Source organism: Aspergillus brunneoviolaceus, assembly GCF_003184695.1.
Source record: "Aspergillus brunneoviolaceus CBS 621.78 unplaced genomic scaffold BO95scaffold_93, whole genome shotgun sequence".
NCBI classification, from domain to species: domain Eukaryota; kingdom Fungi; phylum Ascomycota; class Eurotiomycetes; order Eurotiales; family Aspergillaceae; genus Aspergillus; species Aspergillus brunneoviolaceus.
This window is the reverse complement of record NW_020290823.1, coordinates 49088-64834: the sequence shown is the minus strand read 5'-3', so window position 1 is coordinate 64834 and position 15747 is coordinate 49088. Positions and strand designations below refer to the sequence as shown.

The following is a 15747-nucleotide window of genomic DNA, read 5'->3' as shown; positions in this document are numbered from 1 at the left end:
TCTCGAAGGCCAGCTGGCTGGTTCCCTGCTGGGATGAGTGTCTGCGGCACGTGTGTGGCCTTGATCCATTATCATTGGCAGCACCCCCAGTTCTGTGAGCCGGGACACCGAGACCACGCTTCCTGCTGTACTACGTCTGCAGGAGGGACTGACAACGAGGCGGTCGATCTGTCAGTGCCTCAAGTTCGGCACGTTTCAGTCTAGCGGTGAGAAAACACCATGCGCATCAGCGACCAGCTATGGAACGCAGCACCAAACTGCTGCCGGGGAGGGCTGAGTCGCGATTGCCTCGGATCTGTGCGAGATCGACCTCTCTGGTGTCACCACTGGCAAGGTGAGGTTCAGCTATGCGCATACCTACTGAGCTGACCGCAACACGGAGGACGTCACCATCTCGCCCCGGTTGTAGTGCATTTGGCTGCAGGTCGGAGCGTATCCTAGCCCAACAACTTAAGGTCTGTCCGGAATAGGTGTGATATCTGCGCGGAGCCTCTACGGAGTCCGGACTGTGGACTGTGAACTGTGGACTGGACTCTGGACTCTGGACTCTCAATATGTACATACATTACTGTATGATGATGGTGGTGATACATCAGTCGAGGGAAGAGTGGAGGGAAGAGTGTGGTATTGTTTCACGGACATTACAGTCAATACGGTTTGATACCTCTCCTGCCATACAACCTTAATCGAGGCTCCTAATTTTTCATTTGTGTGAATCAGTCCGATCGCGGGGCCCACTCGGTGCAATCCCCGTCTTGTTCCTCCATCCATCCATCCATCCATCTTCTTCTTTCTAAACTTGAACTCCGCTTGCCAATCTGCAATTTGATTCTGTTATTTCTTCCCTCTTTCTCACCCTCCCCCCATCTCCTCAATCACTTAACTCCTCATCTTCTCGCTACCTTGGCCGGCTTCTAGCCTCTTTTTCAATTTCCAATCAATTCAACAGAACAGGAGAGCTTAAAAGTCTACTCCTACTTGTTCATTCATTGTTCATTACCCCTCCTCCACCAAGAGCTACACCCATATTTTTTCCCAGCACATTCTGCGTATCTCCCTACACCACAATGCCTTTGATCAGCACCACCGAAGTCAGCGAGGACACTCGTGGTGAGTTTACAATGGCATCATAAGCGCGGCCGAGATCGTTCTCTGCTAACCATTGCGCCCTCGTAGTCTTGGGATATGATCCCCTTCTCTCCCCCCAGTTTCTGCAGACCGAGATCCCTGCTGTGAGTCATACCACTTCCGCACCACTTCCGCACCACCTCCGCACCACTTTCTCGGCCATTGTGAGCCACCGTGGGGCCACATCATGAAACCAGACTACCTTTCGCTCTCCGTCAACCTGCTAAACCTCTTGAATGATATGAAACTGACTATTGTCCTAGCCCGCGCGCGCATTAGAGGCCGTCCGTGCCGGCCGCAACCAGGCAATTGAGATCATCGAGCAGCGCGATGACCGCCTGCTCGTGGTTGTTGGCCCCTGCTCCATTCATGACCCTGAGACGGCTTTGGAGTATGCCCGTCGCCTCAAGGAGCTGTCTGAGAAGCTCTCCGGCGACCTCTGTGTCATCATGCGTGCTTACCTGGAAAAGCCTCGCACCACTGTCGGTTGGAAAGGGTTGATCAACGATCCGGATATTGACGAGACCTACAACATCAACAAGGGTCTTCGTGTCTCCCGCCGTCTTTACGCAGACCTGACTAGCATGGGCTTGCCTATTGCCAGCGAGATGCTGGACACCATCTCCCCCCAATACCTTGCGGATCTCATCTCTCTCGGTGCCATCGGCGCCCGTACCACCGAGTCCCAGCTGCACCGTGAGCTCGCCTCTGGTCTCAGTTTCCCCATTGGCTACAAGAACGGCACCGACGGCAACCTGACCGTGGCCATTGACGCCATTGGCGCTGCCGCCCACCCCCACCGCTTCTTGGGTGTCACCAAGCAGGGTCTGGCTGCCATCACAAAGACTTCTGGTAACGAACACGGTTTCGTTATCCTTCGTGGAGGCAACAAGGGTACCAACTACGACCGCGAAAGCATTAAGGCTGCCCGTGAGGCCCTCCATGGCAAGAAGCAGCGCGAGGTTGTCATGGTTGACTGCTCTCACGGTAACTCCAACAAGAACCACCGCAACCAGCCCTTGGTCGCAAAGGAAGTTGGTGACCAGCTCCGCGAGGGCCAGGATGCTATCATCGGTGTTATGATCGAGTCCAATATTAACGAGGGTAACCAGAAGGTCCCTCCCGAGGGTCCCTCCGGCTTGCGCAAGGGTGTCAGTATCACGGACGCTTGCATCGACTGGGAGACCACGGTCACTGTTTTGGAAGACTTGGCAGATGCAGTTCGTGCCAGACGTGCCGCCAAGGCTAAGGTTGCTGCTGAATAAGCTATCACGACTGTTTCGACAGTCCAGGCGTGACGGTTTCCCTTCTGTTTACTCGGGATGGTCTGATTTATATACCATAGCCAGGGCGCTCTGATTTTCCCTGCCTTTAATCCGGTGACGATAATGATTCTCTTCGTTTTATTTTATTTCCACTTATTTGTCCACATATTGGGTGTTGTGTGCTCGCGTCAGTGGCCCTTGGTAGCTTGGTTTCAGGGTCTTGATTCATGGTAGTATCAAAAGTTTGGCATGATTATCTTACGTCCTCTGCGATTGGTTCGGGTTTACATCCAATTATCCAAAGTTTCGCACGCAATTTGAAACGTACAGTTGAATCATTGAAATCTCTATAGTTCACACAGCAGCTCGGCGGATGCTAGTGTCGAATTAGCTTAGCATCTGCAAATAAGTAGCTAATGTAGTAAGATCATCAAGGGAAAAAAAAACGAAAATAATAGGAATATATGTATATGTACATCGATATGGCAAAACCACACTTGAGACTTGCGCAGGTCTCGCAAATAGAACAACAGCACATAGATTGGTACATCTCGGCGAAGCGCACACACACGTTCACACACCCAGAAGAGAAAAAGCAGGATACGCCACAACCCCAAATGTGGTAGAAGAGAGGAAGGAAGAGACGACAAAATGCCATGCGAAACATGAAACAGAGGTCTTCCGGGGGGAGATGCTGCGAGCAGACAGTGTGAGAAAGCTTTGCTCTCTCCCCGCGCGCCATGTGAGTTTCCCTGTATTTTCCTTGATTTCCATACGTCGTCCTTTCACCGTCCAGTGAGCCAGCTCTTCCAGCTTCGCGTCGTCTGCTTAGCAGCATCCTCGGCATTGGCCGCCAGGGTGTCCAGCTGGCCCTGCTGTGCGGGAGCGACAATCTCACCGGACGCCTTCGCGGCATTGATGGCTTCGAGGACGCGAGGCTTGTCCTCCGCGACAAGGCTCTCGGGCATGGGGTTGGGGTTCGCCTCGGCGGGGGTCTCGTCCGCCTTCAAGCCCCCAAATAAGTACTGCTTCGCCTTGTTCCAAGGGCGCTGCTGCCGCTCCTCGTCTTTCTTTCGTTGGTAGATCTCGGCAATCTTCTCGTTCTTCAGCAATTCCAGCTGTTCCGGCGTGGCGGTTCCGTTGACGTAGGCCACCTTGGCGTCCTGTAGGGTCTGTAGCTCCTTCTCGATCCACAGTGTTCGCTGACGGCGGTTGTATAAAGAGAGAGACACAATGGAATACATGGTGAGGGCTCCGCAAACGCCTGTTTCGCTCTACGGTCAGTCGCTGGGTGAGGTTCATAGATATTTGTCGCCTATCACGAAGTAGAAGGGGCCAGGGAGAGAGGGAGCGCAGAGGGAACAGCTCCCCCGCAGCAAGCTTGGTATTAATTGCAAACTTCTGCTCAAGTGCATGCTCGAGGAGGAAAGGCGGTTCAACATACCCGATGCAGCAATAAGAGTATAAACCATGGTCTTGTGGGCCTTGTTGGCGAATCGACGGCCAAAGTCGATCATCTGATCCACGCGCGACGTCGACTGGGCTAACCGGGCAGCACGGGCTTGTGCTCGCAATCGCTCGACCTTCTCCTTAGGAGTCTCGGGTTTGCCTCCGGGCTGTCCACCCTGTTGCTGTTGAGCTGCATTGGCCATGAAGCCGGGGAGCTTGTACGGAGCCGCGGAACCAGGCTTCGAGTGGGCGTAAGGCCCTGTGGCCGTGAAACGGGTCGCATCGGCGGCGGATCGAGACATTATGCCAGTCGTCGATGTGCCGATCAGGATTGATGAAGATACAAGCGAAAGGAAGAGGTGTACTGAGGGTAGGAGGGAAGGAGGCGGCCGGATGGAGCGTGGGGATAATTGATGGGTGGATGATGGTATGACCTCAAGCCGGACTCATTCGTTCGAGAATTGGTGGTGGGGGGAGGGAGGAGGAGGAGGCAATCGAGCGAAACAAATAAATGTTCAATATCAATAGGCTAAATCCAACAAAAAGGTCCCTCTCCGGTAACCTGAAGCCCTGAAGACAGATGAAGAGCGGATCGTGGAAGAAACGGAGGTTTGGTTGGGGTCGGGGAAATTTTCAGCGGAGGAAATGAAGAGGTCGATTGCATTGAACAAGAAGAAAAGAGAGCCTGCGAGGCCCCCCCCCCCCCAAAATCGACCACCACTTCGGCTCAACTCTAAGGTTCATTCTTCAAACCTACAGCAACGACAACCGCCATCCATGTTCTTCATTCAATATATCTATAGTATATTGATATTCTCCCAGGAAATTTCAAATCGCGTTTAATACCTCCCACCACTACCTACTTAATTCGGCTGCGAAATAAATACCTCCTCCCCCTCAAGAAACAATGGACTACAACTCAGCCGATCTGACATCTGTTCTGCGAACCCTCTCTGCGCTATCCAACCAACAATCCCCAGCTTCATCTTCGGACATTGTCCCGCCCACTGATTCTCAGGCACATCATCCCGATGACCCCGAAGATAATGATCCATACGAACCATCAGAAACCCTCCCCTCGGTTCCCGTGACGCGCCAGCAGCAAGCGCAGCAGCAGAAGGCTTTGCCCTCTCCAAATCCCAGTTATACCCACCCTCCGCGAGCCCAGACAACTCATGAGGGCACAACGGGTGGTGATTCTTCGTCCATAACCACTTGGAATGCCGCTCTCCGCCACGTCATGCGCACAGTGTCCCAGCATGAGAACCTCCAAAGCCGCGTCCGATGGTTAATCCGCCGCCAGCACGACCACGAAAAACAGTGGTGGCAGGGTCGGGAAGCTTTGGTGAAGAAGCAGCAAGCGCGAACGGAGAAGAAAAAGGAGCTCGATGCTGTGCTGTGAGTGGAATCCAAAAGTCGCTAGGAAAGCCATGTCGTTCTATGTTCCGTGGTCGATGCAGTTTGCCTCGGTCCAGAAACAAAAAGGAAATAAGGAGCGGGTCAGGTACTATCTGGAGATTGTTTCTCTCTGACTCTCGACCAACTAGACGCTCTGTCGGTGCGCCAGTTGACAATAACAAATCAATTTCGGTACGTACTGCGCTGGTGGCGTTATCGTGATGGCTTGAAGACAAAAAGACACAACGCGGATACGCAAGCAGAACTGGGTTTTATCTGACTGGACTAATGCGCCTTCGTGGCACTTGACTAACAGACAGCCGAGGAAGATCAAGCCGAGCTGACTAACTACGATGCGAAGGTCTACAGAGCTTCGAGGCAGATGGCCGATGCCATGATTGCGGAGCTGCGTGGATTAGGGATTCCATTCTTCAATATCCGAAGAGACCTGGTGCTGACCGCTGATGTTAAGTCCGAGACTGTAGTGAATCCGTTTGGCGGCCAGAAAGAGACACTCATTACCAGGCAAGATTTGTTGCAGTTGCAGCGGCGGATTCTGGAGTTGTTATTGGATCTTTGTGGGGAGCAGTAATTCATCTGCCTCCCAGAACAATACGTGCAGATGCTGTTATCAATTGTGGCCTTTTGTCATGTGTGTGGGCACGTGTTACTGTCACAATCCGCGGTCTGCTGTAGTCACTTTCGTACAGCGAGGCCTGTCTGGATCTTGAGTTGAGAAAAACAGTTCCTGAAGATCAGGACAAGCCAAGGCGTTGTATATGTCCGAGGGGCCCTGGGCATCACACAGTTCTTGTACCGCTGACTATGATTATGTACATCAAAGTGTATGGAAAAAAATCCTCAACCATCTATCTTGTTGGCCGCTTGGTATTCCAAGATGCTGCGCATGATTATTGATCATTTATATGCAATGGAAACGAACCCTAGATTAAAAATACAGCCCTGATGATGGCATGGGCAGTGAATCACCCAAAGCAAGGAGCAGGTAATGAGGCAACCAATCGTTCAATTGCCCACATTCGGAAATGCAACAGACACAACGGCGCCCGAGGAGAGCAGAAAACACCTTGAATGCAAAGAAGGTTGGCATAAGGCCGGGTGATTGTTGAAATGAGCAATTCATAATGCATACCGCAGGCACCTTCGCTCACCAAACAAGGTCCCCTCTGAAGACTACTCTGGTTTTTTCTTCGCGACAGCCACGGCTACAGCGACTGCGGCTCCAGCAATGGCACTATCTGGAGCAGGATCAAGGCGGATGTAAGGTTCCGCCGACGGGATGGAAGGCAGTTGCAAAGTGCGCGTCTCCTTGACAAGCTCGTTCAGATAGAGTTGACAACGATCTCTGAACCCGGGATACTTGTTGATGACACTACCATCGCAGGCGATCGACAAACTTAGTGGGTTACCTTCACTCTCAACCACAGTCACCTCCTGTGTCTCTTTGAGGGATGCGGTGGCGGGAGTGCTGAGTTCCGGGTACTCTGCCTCATTACGCAAGCACCACATGCTATGGATTGCTGTCGCAAGATATCCTGCGGCTCGGTTCGAGACGATCTGGCAGACACGCTGGAGAAATCTCATTTCCTCCACCGACGGAGGTGTGGTAAACGTATGTTCCTTCTGCAAGATGTTTGTCGATGAGGCTAAGCTAGTTGATGTATCAGCTTCTATGCAAGCAATGATACTAGTGTCAAACGAGTAAGCGTCGCGCATTGAGTGAGGAAGATTGCCGCCAAACAGCTGCGCTGTCTCCACTGCTTCGACGATAATAAGCCGAATGATTTCGCCGAGGTAGCGGCCAGTGATCATATACTCCAGAGGCTGATAGTCAGGTCGAAGATGGGTGCTGTTCAGGACCTCGTCCCACCGGGACATAGGTAATATTCCGCCGCCAAACATACTCATCTCGCTGTTGATGATAACGTGTTTCGCGTAATCAAACCAACCTGGAGGTCTGGTGCCGAACTTAGTCAATCCGATCTGGTGTACAGGAAAATGAATCGCTACATTCGTTCCGGTCCCCAAAATGAGGGACATGCGAGTCGCCGGATCCACATAGGCGTGAGACAGCAGGGTTGCGGAGCTGTCATTCACGATAGCATCCACTTCAATGTTCAGGCCACGCGCTCTGCAGGATTGGACAATTAAATTGCCGAGCTCCTGCCCAACGGTGCCATTAGAGCAATGAAACCCCTTGCCCATATGTATTACCAAACCGCTGCTGATGGATGTTTGTTCAATCGGAAACGACCAGGACAAGCCCATGGAAAGTGGGGTATGCCCCCGGCCATAATTTGAGCCTACCTCTTGTAACATGGCGTCAATCTTTGTTGCCATCCAGTCGAAGAACAGCGTACCTTCCAGCAATTTGACCTCATTATCAATTGACGAAGAAGACACATGGAGGGTGCGCATGACCCCGTGACCACGTAGTTCCACCAAGGCTACACGAAGTGTGGAGCCTCCCACATCCAGCGCCAGGTACGTTCCCTTCTCTGCTCCTGAAGGTAGAGCATGGTTATAGGATGGCAGCATGCATACTGGGCTTGCTTGAAGACAGGACTTAAACTGCGCGCGAATCTTGTCTGACATTGTTATCATGTTTTGCACAGACAAAGGTGCCGAGAGCAGACGATCAATCTCATTCGCAAAATCATCCAGCGTCCGGCGTCCCCAATAAGCTCTCTGAAAAGCTTTCCGCCGCTTGCGGGAGGAGTCGCGGAAGAGAGATGGGAACAGAAGCATTGCCTCCAGGGCTGCAACAATGTTGGTGAAGAGTTCTTGCATCCTGTGCAGGACCTTGACTAAGGGAGCTGGCATGGTGCGGGTGTTGCGTCTACCTTTAAGAGTCTGGACAGTAGCGACGAGTGGCTGTCCAGCTTAAGGTAGGGGAAAATGAGAATATGGGGCCGTGATCAACTTTGGCTGCTCCTTATACACCGCAACCACCACCGGAAATAAACAGTCGTGAGTACGGATAAAGGCCACTTAAGTAGACAATCAAACGAAAAGTACACTCGATCGGGCCAATGAGGTGAGAATCCCCAGAAGTTCTCTTCACCAGTGGAGCAGACCAGATGTATGAGATCGAGGGTGACACCGCCACGACAAGTCACAAATCCTTGCGCAGCGTGCAGTGGACACGGTCCGTGAACCACGAGTCAAAAGACGGAGAAGACGGTAATATATCGGTGTCGTAGTGATATATCAGTGACGGAAGACCACGGTCAAGCCTGATGCCGGATTACTGTCTTCCACTTTTCTCTTTTTTATTTTCCTTCTGAGAAAAGTAGGGGAGGAGAGGAGCAAGGTGTATTTTGGATGCTGGGGCCCTCCTCTTCCTCCTGTGAGTGGAGGAGATTGAGCCAAAGTCAAACGAGTTGCAAGGGGGAGGGGGCCGGGGAGACAAATTTAGTGATGGATGGGCGGATGGATGGACGGAAGAGGGGTGAGAGAAAGGATAGATGAAGGTGGACGAGAGTGTTGATGTTGCGTGGTTGAGGAGGGGGAGGAAAGGAGGTGGGAGTCGTTTGCTGATGTGGAGTGATATTCAGTTGCTAATCAGTTGCGGGATGGTGAGTAAGTTAAAGAAGGGAGGTGAAGATGAAGGTGAAGGGATGGTCGTGGTTGTCGTGGATGTTGTTGTGGTAGCAGCAGCAACAGCAGCAGCAGCAGTCGTAGTCGTAGTCGGAGTCGTAGTCGTAATTGCTGTAGTTGTAGTAGTATCAGTAGCAGTAAAGTTAGTAGTAACTTAGTAGTAATGGTGGTAGTAGGACCGATTGATTATTCTTAGTGGCAGCGGTCAAGGTGTGGTTCGCAATGGTAATCCAAGTTGTACCGGCACTTCTAGTCTCTTAAGGTATGCGAAATCAACGCCGCGCGTGTTATCATTCCTCAGGGTACGAGGTACGCAATGCCCAAGACAGGGTAGGATGAGGGGGAGGGAGAAAGAAACGAAAATGACAGCTTAGAGACAGACAGATGAACAGGGAGGGAAGGAGGAAGGGAGGGACATATTGACCTGCGATTTTAGTATGTGTTATTTATTTATCAGGGGAAAAAGTGACTTGAAATTGTGCATTGTGAGAGAGAGAGCGTTTGCTTGTTTGCGTACTTGGGTGAAAAGTGGAAACGCAGAAGGAATGGAAGGGCAAGTGCTGTTGGTATGGTCTGGTATTGTAGGTATGGTTCGGTACTTACCACTTTTTTTTCTCCCCAACTTTGAGTCCCTGGTGGAGACAACAAATTGCTACCTTGCCGTTGGACTAGATTATAATTTGGTGACTGACAGGTTAAGGTAGTATATTATTAGTCTCACAATGGGTTGCTCAGGCTTGGCCCATGTTATACATATCCTGAGCTACTGCTCTTGGTAGTTGAATGTCTATGGGGGTTTGCAAACCTTTTTTGTCTTGTCTCGAAGGTGACCAGATAGTGTGCTGTAATTTTCTTCGTGGGATAGAACAAAGGACAAACCGACAGACAGGCGCCTCGACTAACCTTTGTGAGTTTACATAAATGTGTTTTACTTAACTACTGTGTAAGTACTACGAGAAGCTATATATACTGTACGGAGTACTGTGCAGTTCCATTCGTGTGCGGATCAGTGGATACAAAGGCGCAATCGAACTCGATCATCAGCAGTGTGACAGTGTTGCATTGGATGAAGTGGATTGATTACTACTGATCGCTCATAGATACGTACTGTTCGAAAACCGTTTTGGTATCTCCAATACCAGTGACCTGTCTCTCTTGGTTGGGGAAAAAATCGATGGACAATCGATGGACAATTGATGGATGAGGATTATGCTGACACACGATCGGATGTCCTCCACATACTCACATTCTCCGATGGATTCTCGACAGTGGCACTTTACAGGTATGGAGGTCGCAATGTGGCTGCTGCGACGATTTCGGCAGGCCGAAACCCTGGCTCGGAAGTCGACAGGTTATGATGACGATGACAATGTCGTGGGTATTGTTGAGGATGTTGAGTTACAACAGAGACCCGGCCATTGGCCAATCCATCTTTTCTGGGTGTTCGTTCTTCTTCTGCTTCATTTCGAGATTTTGCCCCTCATTGGTATGTGACACTTTTAGTCAGGACTCAGGAGAAGTAGTTAGTTACTGTACTCCGTACAATAAAGACCACTGGCGGGTGCAACGGTGGTAGTCGGGCTAATCATCCCGTCGTGTAGTGTTACACTGGCTACGGAGTAGGGATCCCTCGGTTTCCTCCCCCGGTGGGCCATCCATCCATCCATCCATCCACCCTCCCTCCCTCCTCCTCCCAATCATCACCCCTACTACCTGGTATTGTATCAGTTATCAGTTATAAGCTACTAGGTAGTTCTCTTTGCATGATCCTTTCCAATCTCATCGACCCTTCTCCGGGCCCTCCTCTCTTAAGTCTCCGTTGAACAGCCCCAATCTCGTTCCTCTCTCTCTTGAGAAAGTTCTGGTTTCAACATACACCTCCCCAGTTACCTCCAATCCCATCCCACCGCCAAATTCGAACTTTGCTCTGATTTCACTTTCCTCCTGCATTCCAGATACCCTGCCAAGACACCGAGACACGTACTGCCAAGGGTTGAGCCCTGCCAGAGTTCACTGGAAGTCTTGAACGACTTTCATCGTGCTTGGGATGAATCGAATGCAGCTCAAGAGTAGCAAGGGCGGGAAGTCCTGGTTCAGATGCAGCTGACTTTCATCGTTGCTGGTGTCAGGTCACGTCTGCTGGCCGATGCTCAAGTGCTCGTCTTTACCAACGCAATGCTCGACACTCCATAGTAGGCAAGCGTCCTCGTGTCCCCGCTGTAATTTAGATATCAACCTCAACATGCCACTATCGGGGCTTCGTTCACACTATTCACTCAGACCAAGACAATAATGTGCCTGCCCATCAGTGAGCTTCATGGTAGTCAAGCAGATATGGATGAAAATAAGTTTCGACGACTAAAAAGGATCGTTATCCCGAGTGTTGCTTCCCAATCATGCCATCAGATATTGCAGCGAAACGCAATCTCCAGGTTCATGCTGGGCAAGCAACCGTAACCATAGAGATTTTGCTGCCCACGTATACCCAGGAAGATGTAACCATACTTATCCATGCTTCTGAGCAGATCGCTTCATCCACGATCTAGGCCCCCTGCAAGGCGTTCGATTTATGGCGTAAAGCAAGCAGCCCTCTGGATTAACAGAAACCTCTCGTGCAATATCTGCATAAGACGAGAGAAGCATTATTCGGCCATCGCGGGAATTGAAGAATCAGCTTTGTTGCTTGACTGGTGGCCATAAGTCACATACATCGTCGGCGACGTGAGCGTAGGATTGTCTTTGATTAGTGCTTAAAGCCTTCTGGCGGTTGACAACCATCCCTTGTCAAGGTCTGTCTCCTCTCAACTAGTTCTGTATGTAGCGTATCAAGGTATCTGGGAACGTCGACTGCAGTAACACGGGCGGCTTGCACAGGTATCTGCTCAGCTTCGGCTTTGAAATCTCTAGAGGATAAGGATATATCGGTTCCAATTCAGGAAGGCGACCATGGTTCTGCGCATGTTGATGCCCGAGGCTTTCATATGGGCGTGTTCTCTTCTGTCCAAGTGGCTGCCATATATCCGCATGTAAGTGTACAGGTTACCACGAAGAAACTTCTCCTGAATGGGGACTTTGCCTTCCAACATATGACCAGGCGGAATGAATTCATGAAGAACTGGTACAGATTCCGTTGCAACTTTCCTCAGCCTTATCCCCTAATCCTCATCGTCGTTTCACCGCATGCCGGACTGACTGATGTGAGCAGTGATGGACAATTAAATTACGGATGAATCTGGGATTGCCAGGTGCTTGGCCAGCTTTTCCAGACTAGCCTTCCATCATTCATAGTGACCCATAAACTCCGGATAAAGTGAGGTACTTTGTACATGATCATGTATCTCGACAACGGAAAGACGGAAGTCAAGGCTGCAATTGTGGCAGTGGTTAGGTATCTCCCACTCGAACAATTGAAAGGACCCTGGTACCTACTCAGCAATGCCACCTTCATCCCGAACAATTTTGTTTGCATCGGCAGTTTCCTCTTTGAGCTCTCGATCAGACTTATTTGAGCCGAGTTCATAGTGGCATGGATTTCCATCACAGACCGTCATATTCTCCCCAGGCGAGAAGCCCGACGAACCATTTGCGCAGCATTCTTGGTCATTTGACCATCGCGGCTCTGGCTTGAGCTCGGGTTGCTCAGAAGCCTGTAACTTTGAGCGGATGACAAGCTTACAGGGGACTCGTGGCAGGGTCCCGGAGACCAAGTGAGAGCAAGCGCTGGTTTTGTATGGCGCCCTTCGGCCAACGTCATGTCTTTGTTTAGGTGCTGAGCTTCAAAGATAGGAGCTGGCCAACTGAACGAATGGTTGCGGCTGTTCTCGATATTCACTATCACCTGCTCTGTTTTCAAACTACTGCCGCTGACACCCTTCTTTGATTTCTAGCAAGCTTGATGACTGGTCCATGGCGAAACATCCCTCTTTTCCCTCGCTTTTCATTGACTCCGCTCAGGAGAAGACTCCCAGTGTTGGAACTCTGAGGCCAACTGCACCGGGAAATGGAGGGGAAAAGGACGAGGGGATCTCACACATGGATTGGATTTATACATCTTGCACCTTGCCCTGTCGAATGGCTGCAGGTTCTTTCAGGGTTCATCTCTGAAGGCACAAATCTCTGCACTGAGGCAATCTTCCCTTTCTGACCTTCAAAATGAGTCTCTGTATTTTTTTAGCACAGGCTTTCTAATTGGCATTTTTGTGGGGGTACTTAGCTCGTGCCCGACACTTTTGGCTAACTGCTCGCTCGAGTCTACTCCAGCTCCCACTTTGCTTTCAATCTTGACAAATGCTACCCATGAACCCGGAGTGAATGGCCGGGTCTCAGATCTCGCTCGTGCCATACAAGCAAGGCTTGCAGGAAGTATCGCTCCTCCGATTACTGGGAATGACTCCCTGCCCCTGGTCTGGAAGATAATCGAGAAGATCTTCGCCAGTGGTCGGCAATTCACTCTTGTCGATCTCGCACTCAAGATTGTCACTTCAGAACTTTTGTCACAGGACATACTCATGGAACTCAATCAGTATCAGACCTCTCGACTAAACTTGCTTCACAACAGAAATCCAATGCTAGCATATCAACCGCTATATCCTAGGAAAGCTGCTCAAGATGTACCCTATAGTGTCGCAGAGGAGACTCTCAGGGCCGCTATTTACATACAAGACGATCTTACCAGGAGAAAAGGTGAACTCAAACCCGTTCTACTCGTTCCTGGCTCCCCCATTCCTGCCGGATCAATGTTCCAGTCCAACCTCGCAAAACTACAAAAGGCCATACCAGAAGTAAGCATGGCCTGGGTTAATGTCCCTTCCGCTTCTCTAGGGGACGTCCAAGTCAACTCGGAATATATTGCATACGCGATCAATTACATCACCGCCCTCTCGGAAAGTAATCTGACGGTGATAGCATGGTCTCAAGGAGGTCTCAATACCCAATGGGCATTCAAGTATTGGCCGTCTACGCGCGCTGTAGTTACGGATCTGATTGCGATCAGTCCCGACTTTCATGGGACTGTGGAGACAACACTTGTTTGCCCTATCCTCTCGAACGTTGTCTGCACTCCTGCCATTTGGCAACAAGCGTGGCATGCAGGCTTTGTTCGAGCGTTGAGACGCGTCGGAGGCGATTCGGCCTATGTGCCCACGACGACTGTCTATTCCTCATATGATCAGATTGTGCAACCGATGAGTGGAAAACAAGCTTCTGGGATTCTTCAGTTCCCCGGTAGCAGATGTGTCCAACAACCATTTGCAGACTATCTGCCGGGATCGGCCCGGCGGTGGCCTCTATACCCATGAAGGAGTTCTCTATAGTTCTTTGGCATGGGCGCTTATCGCAGATGCGCTTCAACATGATGGCCCGGGGGATCCATCCCGACTCAACCTCACGAATGTGTGCGGGCAATGGCTCCCACCTCAGCTAGGCATGGAAGATGTGAAGCGCACGGAGGGGTTGCTGCTGATAGCTGTGGCCGAAGTTCTCAAATACAAGCCGAAAATATTTCAGGAGCCTGAGGTTGCGGACTATGCTTGGTGAAGGGCCGGTCGTGCGCCACAGCTAGTGGGCCTCTCGATGACCATTTTATCCTTTGAGCATGAAAGATTTGAAAGATTGATAACATTGTGAAAGGGTTGATATTGATAAGGCTTCTACTGTGCGTTTTATCTTAGCGCAATCTGTGCCAATATCAAATGTCAGACGGTGCGCCAAGGGGCAAGTGGGACAGCTGGAAGGATTCGTACTAGTTGTGCCTCTACAGGTTCCACTCTTCATAGGAATGAGACCGTGAAGCAGCCTTGAAGGATCCAGCCCACGTCGTTATGTTCGTCTAGGCTCCAGCCCTCATCTCTCTGTGAATTATACATTGTATATTTGTAAGTATATGCGCTGCAGAAGACTGCGAACATTTCGTTTTTGTGATTGGCTAGATTATTGAGAGAGCAGCCGGTCCGTAAGGCACTTGAACCATCTCCGATCTCGGCGGACCAGTGTCTCTTCTTCAGTTCCGTCAAGTTTGGGGCATAGATCAGCCGTCAATGGTCAAGTAGACGAACTCAAGTGTCATTTGCTTGCCCGAATTGAGCGAGAACCACAAGTTCACAACCAAGTGACTCGAAGCTACTGTATGTGTAAGTACTTTCGTGTTTTTCTCTGAAATCAGATTTTGGCAATTTAACCATTATGGTGCCAAGACCTTTAAAACGTCACGAATGGACAGCGTACGTACCGAGTACGAAGTACAGGGACATGTAACCAATGTCCACGGTCCGATGTCCGATGTCCGATCTCAGCAAAGAAGATATCGCCGTACGGGTGACAACTTAACTCTTAACCACGTATATGAAGTAGTAAATCGATTCTATTTGCCCTTCCATAGTAGTATGAGGTACTACTCATACGTACAGTAACTTACAGTCTACAATGAATTCAGTTGCTGGTTGTACATAACTGCCCCAGTCCGTTTCGTTCCAGTGTTCCATTCCGCACCGGCGGTGACAGTCGACGAATCTGGATGGATTGTGGTGCCTCAGCTCCACTTTCCGAAACGCCGCCAAGAGTGTCCGCCTCGCTTGATCGTCAGCGTCCATCTCAGCCATTACGTTGTCACTGACCTTTCCTGGGCAAGCTTGATGGAGTGTTTTCCAGACTTTGCGGGCTTCTAGCCTATTGCAAGGAAGCGTTGTCCCCGACCACATCCCGTTTCCCTTTTCAGAGTGGTGGTTTTCACACTCTCCTGCTGGCGGACACACTGCTGCTACGTACTACTCCTGTTGCCGTACTCCATACGGGGGCGAGTACGTACTCCATCCAGTCAGTACGAGTAAATGAATAGGTCCTCTTTATTCACACTCCAAAGATGGAACTGTTTCTTCTCCTTGCCCTCCCC

General features: G+C 50.6%; 5 protein-coding genes across 5 annotated transcripts; 3 read left to right on the top strand and 2 right to left on the bottom strand.

Moving 5' to 3' along the window:
• Positions 1-786: 786 nt before the first annotated feature.
• On the top strand, positions 787-2728 carry BO95DRAFT_424161 (3-deoxy-7-phosphoheptulonate synthase). The gene is made up of 3 exons (XM_025584658.1): positions 787-1110; positions 1177-1232; positions 1392-2728. Exons 1-3 carry the CDS (start codon positions 1068-1070, stop codon positions 2391-2393), a joined length of 1101 nt encoding a protein of 366 aa, XP_025437222.1. The 5' UTR covers positions 787-1067; the 3' UTR covers positions 2394-2728.
• Positions 2729-2768: 40 nt separating this feature from the next.
• Positions 2769-4493, bottom strand: BO95DRAFT_447621 (cytochrome c oxidase assembly protein COX14). Its single transcript, XM_025587665.1, has 2 exons — positions 3838-4493; positions 2769-3657 (listed from the first exon to the last, which is right to left on the bottom strand). The coding sequence occupies exons 1-2, from the start codon at positions 4142-4144 to the stop codon at positions 3179-3181; spliced, it is 786 nt and encodes a 261-aa protein (XP_025437221.1). The 5' UTR covers positions 4145-4493; the 3' UTR covers positions 2769-3178.
• Positions 4494-4567: 74 nt separating this feature from the next.
• On the top strand, positions 4568-6106 carry BO95DRAFT_447620 (uncharacterized protein). The gene is made up of 3 exons (XM_025587664.1): positions 4568-5240; positions 5390-5432; positions 5557-6106. The coding sequence occupies exons 1-3, from the start codon at positions 4750-4752 to the stop codon at positions 5830-5832; spliced, it is 810 nt and encodes a 269-aa protein (XP_025437220.1). The 5' UTR covers positions 4568-4749; the 3' UTR covers positions 5833-6106.
• Positions 5987-8406, bottom strand: BO95DRAFT_292613 (putative hexokinase). Its single transcript, XM_025581723.1, has one exon. The coding sequence runs from the start codon at positions 8082-8084 to the stop codon at positions 6435-6437; it is 1650 nt and encodes a 549-aa protein (XP_025437219.1). The 5' UTR covers positions 8085-8406; the 3' UTR covers positions 5987-6434.
• A 4361-nt stretch (positions 8407-12767) lies between these two features.
• BO95DRAFT_477026 (putative lipase) lies at positions 12768-14562 on the top strand (the record flags this gene model as incomplete). The annotated part of the gene is given in 3 exon segments (XM_025589964.1): positions 12768-12942; positions 13041-14095; positions 14115-14562. The coding sequence occupies 3 exon segments, from the start codon at positions 12768-12770 to the stop codon at positions 14394-14396; spliced, it is 1512 nt and encodes a 503-aa protein (XP_025437218.1). The 3' UTR covers positions 14397-14562.
• Positions 14563-15747: the final 1185 nt, after the last annotated feature.

Excerpts from the sequence above, each read along its gene's own strand:
- BO95DRAFT_447620 (XM_025587664.1), top strand. The coding sequence starts at position 4,750 with ATGGACTACAACTCAGCCGATCTGACATCTGTTCTGCGAACCCTCTCT. Across the intron at positions 5,241-5,389 it reads AAGGAGCTCGATGCTGTGCT|ACGCTCTGTCGGTGCGCCAG; the intron begins GTGAGTGGAATC and ends TCGACCAACTAG. Across the intron at positions 5,433-5,556 it reads ACAATAACAAATCAATTTCG|ACAGCCGAGGAAGATCAAGC; the intron begins GTACGTACTGCG and ends CTTGACTAACAG.
- BO95DRAFT_292613 (XM_025581723.1), bottom strand. The coding sequence starts at position 8,084 with ATGCCAGCTCCCTTAGTCAAGGTCCTGCACAGGATGCAAGAACTCTTC.
- BO95DRAFT_447621 (XM_025587665.1), bottom strand. The coding sequence starts at position 4,144 with ATGTCTCGATCCGCCGCCGATGCGACCCGTTTCACGGCCACAGGGCCT. Across the intron at positions 3,658-3,837 it reads TACTCTTATTGCTGCATCGG|GCGTTTGCGGAGCCCTCACC; the intron begins GTATGTTGAACC and ends AGAGCGAAACAG.
- BO95DRAFT_424161 (XM_025584658.1), top strand. The coding sequence starts at position 1,068 with ATGCCTTTGATCAGCACCACCGAAGTCAGCGAGGACACTCGTG. Across the intron at positions 1,111-1,176 it reads AGTCAGCGAGGACACTCGTG|TCTTGGGATATGATCCCCTT; the intron begins GTGAGTTTACAA and ends GCGCCCTCGTAG. Across the intron at positions 1,233-1,391 it reads TGCAGACCGAGATCCCTGCT|CCCGCGCGCGCATTAGAGGC; the intron begins GTGAGTCATACC and ends CTATTGTCCTAG.